Source organism: Danio rerio, chromosome 24 (genome assembly GCF_052040795.2).
Source record: "Danio rerio strain M-AB ecotype USA chromosome 24, GRCz13ab, whole genome shotgun sequence".
Classification (NCBI taxonomy): domain Eukaryota; kingdom Metazoa; phylum Chordata; class Actinopteri; order Cypriniformes; family Danionidae; genus Danio; species Danio rerio.
This window is the reverse complement of record NC_141044.1, coordinates 14,650,994-14,659,144: the sequence shown is the minus strand read 5'-3', so window position 1 is coordinate 14,659,144 and position 8,151 is coordinate 14,650,994. Positions and strand designations below refer to the sequence as shown.

The 8,151-nt window shown below is 33.0% G+C and overlaps 1 protein-coding gene across 2 annotated transcripts; it reads right to left on the bottom strand.

The window, feature by feature from the left end:
- Positions 1–427: 427 nt before the first annotated feature.
- Positions 428–7,290, bottom strand: si:dkeyp-28d2.4. Of its 2 annotated transcripts, none has more exons than XM_087309346.1 (8): positions 7,065–7,290; positions 6,334–6,442; positions 5,819–6,199; positions 5,080–5,397; positions 4,712–4,981; positions 2,467–2,551; positions 2,313–2,355; positions 428–1,665 (listed from the first exon to the last, which is right to left on the bottom strand). In XM_087309346.1, exons 2-8 carry the CDS (start codon positions 6,395–6,397, stop codon positions 1,447–1,449), a joined length of 1,380 nt encoding a protein of 459 aa, XP_087165472.1. In that variant the 5' UTR covers positions 6,398–6,442; positions 7,065–7,290; the 3' UTR covers positions 428–1,446. The 2 variants fall into 2 exon arrangements, with proteins under 2 accessions (XP_087165472.1, XP_087165473.1); XM_087309347.1 differs by having other exon boundaries at positions 6,334–6,414; positions 7,065–7,267.
- Positions 7,291–8,151: the final 861 nt, after the last annotated feature.

The following is an 8,151-nucleotide window of genomic DNA, read 5'->3' as shown; positions in this document are numbered from 1 at the left end:
ATTACTGAGAGTTCAAACACTGAAGAGCCAATTCATCGATGCGTAGCTCTACCAATCCTGAACCATGCGAGGCAGTGGCGACAGCGGAGAGGGAAAAAAAAAACTTCACCTGATGGGAGTGAAGAAAAAAAACCTAGAGAGAACCAGACTCAGTTGGGCACGACCATTTTAATTTCTCCGCTGGCCAAAAGTCTTGTGCAGAACTTCATTCGCCGTGGTTTAGGCTGGAAGATGGCCTCAGTGAAGACTCGTCTGTCCCTGGAGCGTCGCTGGAATCAGACTCATGTTCTCCACTCCCCACGACCATCAGCGCAGCAGCAGCTCAGGATATGGCCTGGTCCCGGATATGGAATCCTTGGGATCATCACGTCGCTGGTCTTGGATCCAATCAGTGACTCAGTGATAATTTATTATCAGTGATAATAAAGTGTGTAATGCTAAAGCCATAGTTTAACCATCAGTTTAACCATCAAACTATTTAGATTTGTCTATTTAGATTTTTTAAATAATCCCCTTAATCTGAGCAGTTCAAGACTTCTGAGTTCTTAGCTATACAAGTTTACCATCTGAACACACACACACACACACACACACACACACACACACACACACACACACACAAAACATAAAAGAGCACTCAATTGAACAATGTTAAGTGATTGAAAAAAAAAACACTAGATGAACCACTAGATGTCATCAAAATAGCCATTTTTTTAGGTTTTGGTTGTTCTGAACAGAACTGACTGTAGTGCAATTTTTCTCTGAAGTAAAATGCATGCTACCTTTAACATAAAGATAATAAGCATATTTTTTACATAAACATTCAAAATTAGGCAAATTATTATTTTTTTAAACATTTCTTTTATCTGAGGGATTCAAGAGCTTTGTCGCTTGAGCTAACACAAAGAGAGCTTGATTCAAAACTCCCTAATTTGTCCCATATGAAATAAACGAGGAATACTAAAATTAAAAGCATTTTTATTTGCACTCTTGAATTATAGAAATGTAAAAAAATATATATATATGATGATGATTATCAAAAATACATGAATGGATAGATATGACACTAGTTTAAAAAAATTGGGTTCACACTTTAGACCTTCATGTCCACAAGGGAAAGATTAAGGTCTCCAGTATAAGATATACTTGAGGGTAAGAAAATTCAATAATTGGAAATATTTTTGTGGATTAGATCAGGTTAAATTTCACCACATTTTTCAGAGTAAGTTTACGATTTTAAATTCTTTAACCTTAAATCAGATTTTACACGTTTATTGGGATAATTTCCAGCAATCTAATTATTAAATTCCACATCCTATTTTTTGGACTCATCACTGCACAATACCACTCATCACAGTGGTTGACATTCACAAGAAATTGACAATTGTTTATGGCTGAAAAGATTCATCAAACCCTGCACAAAATAACAAAGAGCAAAATGTGTGTTCATTTGTTGATTTTTGTCTTTTTCTCTGTCACCTGAAGCTCGGCATACTCTGTTGGTGGTTCATTACTTAAAAATTCTCTTGTTGCGTGACTCGTCTGGAGTTTGGAAAAGTCAATCTCTCCATAGTGAAGATCAGCAGTTTCTTTCTCATTTTTCTCACTGATCACAAAGCCATTGTTAGCATAAATAGCCACAGCATCGCTGTTTTTATCCATAGCCTGAAGAAAAGGGAACATTTGTAAAATAATACTTTAAAACAAATTTTCTTCTGTAATTGTCAAAACTTGAGAAGATGAGTCTGAGGAGAATTACTCTTTACAAAATGAACTGCTAAAAATTCTTAAGCCAAACTGTCAGACTATTTTAGACTGTCTGCCTAATATCTGTTGATACTGCTCTTTAATCAGACATTTAAAGTATGACCCATAATAACAACTAAAAAGTACAAATCTGTAGTATCTTAAAGGTACAAAAGTGTTCTCTTAAAAGTACAAAACTGTACCTTAGATAAAAACATGCCCTTGTAATCTATATATACGTTTACTTTTTGAAAATGTACCACCCCAGAGACATGTTTTTATTTTTGTATCTTTATTTCTAAGAGTGTATGGCTATTGGTAAGTTTGGTATTTTTTCTGCCCCTCCTCAACTGTGATTGGACAACTGGGTAAAAAGTGCCAATAAATAGTACTGTGTATTACCCAAAGCTGAACAAATATTGGTGACCAGAAAATAATGAAGCAGATGCTCATTTTTTATTTAAATAAAGCTAGCTGCTGACAGAAATATTTGGTGAACTCACTGCCTTAATGCATTTTTAATTAATTTAAAATAGTGTCTTTTAGTAGAATAAAGAAAAACTCACCTGATTACTTCCTGTATCATGGGCTTGACCTGATGTCTTTATTCTGTTGTAAAACAAATTAAAAAAAAATAAAGAATAAGACCCATACTGTAAAAACACAACTCTATTATTAATACTGTTTACATTTACCGCATACAGTAAAAACTTTCTTTACCTCAAATAGTAAAAACATACTGCAGACAACAGAATTAAAGTGAAAATCCCTCCTGTACAGCCATAAATGACAAGACGAGAGGATTCTAAAACACAATGGGGTTACTTAGTAGTGTGTTTGAAACAATATAAACAAATCCATAATACATCTGCAGGCCCCTAGCCAGCCTGGTGAAAGGGGTGGTTCTTTTTTTTTTTTTTTAAAGTGGACCTTTTTGCAGTTATACGCCTCATTTTTTATTTAATTATGAGACTTAAATACTGCATTTTAGTGATATTTTAAGCACTGTTTTTAGTTGGATTAGCTGGTCGTATGGTCATAATAACCACACTTTTTGATGTGTTAAAAATATTTACTAAAGATTTAAAATAAATAAATATGAAAATGCTTATTTTTAAAATACAAATATTATATCATACATTAGGGGAAAAATAGTAATCTATTAAAGTTTTAAATTAAAAACTGTATTGTCATTTTTAAGGCAAATAACAAGCTGGGGTGCGTTTCTCAAACAATGACGTAACTCACTGCTGAACTATAATAGTACAATGCATCGTTTGGGAAAAGAATGATGTAGTGACGAGCGTTTCCCAAAACCCCTAGTTTCTCTGCCGCAGATCCATCTCTTGAACCACGTTAGTTATAACGTAAAACACCCATAATGATGCTCTAAACAGGTTGGAGTAACAAGTTCTTTAGAGAAGAACCCCATCATTTATTTGTGCAAATTATATTGTTTTACACAAACACACATTTACAATAAAATTCTATATTAGTTTTGGTAAAAACATGCACTCGTTTTCCATATTAATTGAAATATATGTAAATGGCACATATAGGGCCTGTGTTTGCTTTACTAACATTATTGAGAAGTTGAACATTACATATTCTATTCTAAAGCATAAAATCACTTACAAAAGCTAACACTATTCTAATATCATATATAAATCATATAAAAAATAATAAGGTTGTTGTTTATTTATTTTTTATATTTTGAAAAGTCTACTTTGACAATTTGACACATGCAAACCACAGCAGAAAGTTTTAACCAACAAGCTTGTGTTATATACAGTACAGATACTTAATAATTAACCCAAAGAATTAAAGTATGCTACTTTTTTGTTTTCACAAGCTTTGGAGACATAACAAAAATTCTGCTTATAAATAATAGGTCACGTATGGCTTTTGCCATGAGGCTATGTTCAAAATTATATCAATGTTTTCAAAGTGCACTGCGAAGGAAGCACAATTGTAAACATGAAGATCGCTAAAATTAAACAGTAAAAATACTTTGAAAGCAAATTACAACTAAGAGAGAAGGCTTTAATGCTTTTTTATTTTTAATAATTCCAACTTTGAATGTTAGAATGTTCTAAATGAATAGGGCATAGGGTGGATAAGTGGAAATAGAACATAGCCAGGAACTATATTTCTAACTACAGCTTCAGAGGTGTAGTTTCAAGTGCTCAAGTTTGTGACACAGTTTACGAATGTTCGTTGGAGCGATGGATTTGGGAAATGGCAAATCAACTATGTTTGTAACAATGGAACATGCGACCTTAGTTGGCTAACGATGGTTTTGGGAAACACACCCCTGGCCAGCACATTCAACTGTCCTCAGTCACAATTTGGCCATTTGAAAAATTAATGAAAACATAATAATAATAATAATAGTAATAATAATAGTAATAATAATAATAATAATATTTATAAAATTGTAGAGCTCCAGGATTTTTCTAGCCTCTCTTGTAAAAAAAAAAGTACATTAGAAAATTCATGGATAACAACAATAGCCAAAATAGTATTTAAATTCATTTTAATATGGTCCGATTTTGGTGCTTCACCTTTGGTCATTTTTTGTTTTAAGAATACGGTCCAAAACTTAGAATAAAAGAAACCTGTAAAATGTTTTCTCTGTTTAAAAACAATATAGTGGCAAAAGACTTAACTTATGTTACGTCAGATTGTAAAATGAAAATATTTGTTAGCATTGGCCAAAACTGATTAGCTGAAGTCTCGCAAAAGCGGGAGCCCACAGAGGATTCCACTTGGTCTTAAAGCCTTTTTCCATGGGTTATTTTCGCCATTTATGATGGCATAGCAGTCAAAATAGGACAAATGAGCTCATGTGTGGGACAAATTCTGGACCTTTGTCAGTGAGGGGTCGGTCTTCCGAATCACTCAAACCCCTCTGGCTATGGACCTGATCTGAATATTAAAATACAAAAGCCGGAACTTTGTTTACCTTCAGATGTAAGCTGTATGTTTTTTGGTCTGGATGACTGGTTTCCATGTTTATTTTGTGCAGTGCACAAGTAGAATCCTGTATCATTCTGAGAAACAGTAAAAGTAATCTTCTTTTCTCGAGCAATTGCCGTGTCTTTTCCCTGTTTGTACCAGGTGTAGGTCATATTATTTGATGGACTGCCTTTGCTTTTGCAGGTCAAAGTCACATTAGTGCCAACAGAAACTGAAGCAGATGGACTGATGGTGATATGAGTTTCTTTTGGAGGAACTTTGACAGAAACACGAGAGCAAAGTTAATGTTAATATATCGATCTATTTATTTCATCACATCAAAGATTATAAGAAACAAACAAAAAAATCTCTTACACAGGACTAGTAGCGTCACGTTGGTTTCCACAGTTAAGTCATTAGCAGTTTCTCTTGTATATGTAACAGTGCAGTAGATGTTCTTTTTGTGATCTCTGTATGAAGCTTTGAAGGTCATGAGTGAAAACACTGACTGGGTTTTATCAGGTTTCTCCAGTAACTGTGTTGTAATGCTGGCAGATTCAGGGATGTTAGACCAGGACACATTAGGAGGTTGGTTTGGGCAGGGGGCTTCAGCAGAGCAATTTAGATTTACTGTACTTTCCTCCATCACATACGGTAGATTATTGGGTTTAAGTTCAGGTTGTTGTGGAAAATCTACAGAATAAATTATTGTAATGAAAAAAAAAATCATAGATAGGCCTACTTATTACATAACAATCACATTTGCATTAATGGTAACATTTAATTTTGTTGGTATGTTTGAGTACTAGAGTGTCTACATAATATCTGTTAATACTGCTGCTAAACAGGCATTTAACTGACTATAAGAAACTTTACAAGTACATGTCAACTTACACTAACCCTAACCTAACTGTCTACTTATAATCTACATCTTATTTGATACAGTGCCCCTATTATATTTATACTGTGTCTATATGTAGATTATTATTATATTTAAAAGTATCTGTATTGTACTATCAATTAAGCATATCTCAAGTCGGCATGCACATATTTAAAGACACTTAATATAAATCTGAACATTTGGTGTACAGTAGACAGTGGAGATGACATTTACCTCTGACACTGATCCTCACAGGTTGATTGTTAAATGTTGCTTTAAACACCTCTGGCTTTGTTTCCAGTCTGAAGTAGTAATTATCTGAGTGGTTCATCATGATGTTGTAGAAGACAGTGGTGCAGTTCCTCTCACTGAGATTTCCAGTTATCTGTATGTCACTGAATCCTCTAATGATGTTGTTACTGCTATTAAAAGCTATAAAACTGTCTGTGTTTCCATACTGCGGTATCTTTTTTAGCCAGAGGCCATAAAAAGACTTAACTGTCTTTTTAAGTTTGTCTTCAAAATCGGAGGTGTTGAATGTACAGAGAATCTGCACACAAGAGCCTGTCAGAGCTGTTACTGTGTGCGGCATCACAGCAGAATACTGAACATCAGCTGAAACATAAAAACACATTAGACACAACAGAGACATGAAGGAATTAGCACTTGGTTTTAAACCAACATCAATACATATTATAATTATTTACATATTTGTTAATAATAAGAAGTAATAGTAAAAAATAACCTACCTAGTTGAGTATGTAGCAATAAAGAACTGATGAAAATGAAGGATCCAATCTGGTTTCCTGCCATTTGTTGAGTGGACAGCACTGGACATTACAGTTGTCACAAATTAGTCTAAAACACCATAACAGTTTACTTCCTCTCTATACAACAGAAATACATATGTAATGAAGATTCATTGTTTTTTTTATATATTTTAAATTGTTGCTACAGAATGAGCCACTGTTCAATCCAGTCTACTTTGATTATGCTTACTTATTTAATTCATCGACATTAAACTTTTACACTATATAATCTATACACTAATAATCTAACTGATGTCACGTGAAAGACATTTTTGTATTAAATTCTACTCTATCTGTATCTTACTGTTGTTAATTATTATAGTAAAACATATGCATTTAATTATACATATTTACTATAATAACATATGTAGTCATACTAGTTACAGATAAATTTTTATTTACATATTTGTATTTGTATGCATGTCTCCATTTTACACCAAATTATTACTGTTATGCTCAAAACTGCAGCTCTAATTAAAGTATTTTGTAAGATCTATTACTGGAATCAGTAACTTGAATCAGTAAAATTCACAGAAATTTACTGTCATTTGAAAAGCCGTACAAGTAACTCAGGCTCTTAACTTTAAAGCATCTCCCAAAAGAGCTCTCATCAATAAATAAAATAAATAAAAATGATTTATCATCTGTGAAAGAATAGAGTGAAATCTTACCTCAGAAAAGGGATTTAACTTGAAAGAAGTGACTAAAACTGTCTTTCTACAACAGTCTTTTAGCAAGTTTGATGACACAACATCCATATCCTCAATGAAATGTCATCATACAGGAAGAGACTTGTAGGAACAAGAGACATCATGAGGTTGAAAATAAGCTGTTTTTGTGTTCTACTTAAAGTTGTTGCTGGGCTGTTTGCCTTATTAATACCCACTCAGAAATTATGAGTAATAAACATCAGATGACATTCGAAAGACAAAAAGTGTGTGCAAAGTGAAAAGTAAAGAAGACATGAGTGTTGATGTTTATGAAGAATTAATGTTAATATATAAGTATGTGAATATAATAGAATGAGAATTTTTAAGCAAGTTAAAAGAATGCTCAAGACAGAGTTATCTAGAGCCAAAATGGCTGAGTAAGTTTAAAGCACTGACTTCAAACTCAGTTTATGTGAATCAAGATTAATATACACTTGAAAATGGAATTCAATGTTTATGATTAAGTAAGGGAAATAGATTTGTGATGAATGTGCTTAATACTGTTGTTGAGAAAGCCTTTATTCAGTGGAATGTGTGTGTGTGTGTTGAAATTTGGTCAGCTCAGTGTGTTATTTGAAACTCTATACAGACAAAACATTAGGCAAAAATATACGTCACCTTGCAGGGACCTACTTGTCAAAAAGCACTAACATTTTTTACTATTTCTTCTTCTTTTTTGTATTGTCATTGCATGTTGGAAATGTATTGTAGTTGTGAAACACTTTTAAAACCAAATAGTTTAATATTTCTTTAAAATTTTAACATATGGTCATAACTTTAAGCAAGAATTATATTGTTTGTTCAGTGCTAATTATACAAGACATAGAAATATTACTTCAAGTAAACAAACAGCCTGTGCTTGCAAGAAAATACGGCAGTTTAATTTTGTTTCAAGCTTAGCTATTTGCTTTTAATCTGCAGGAAGGTAAGCTCAGTTTCAGTTACAACCCTAAAAACAACCACCAGTTGTGCAGTTCATCACTCAACTCAACAAAAAAAAAGCATGAGGTCAACAAATCCAACTCTTTAATAGAAATTTTTTCAGCCA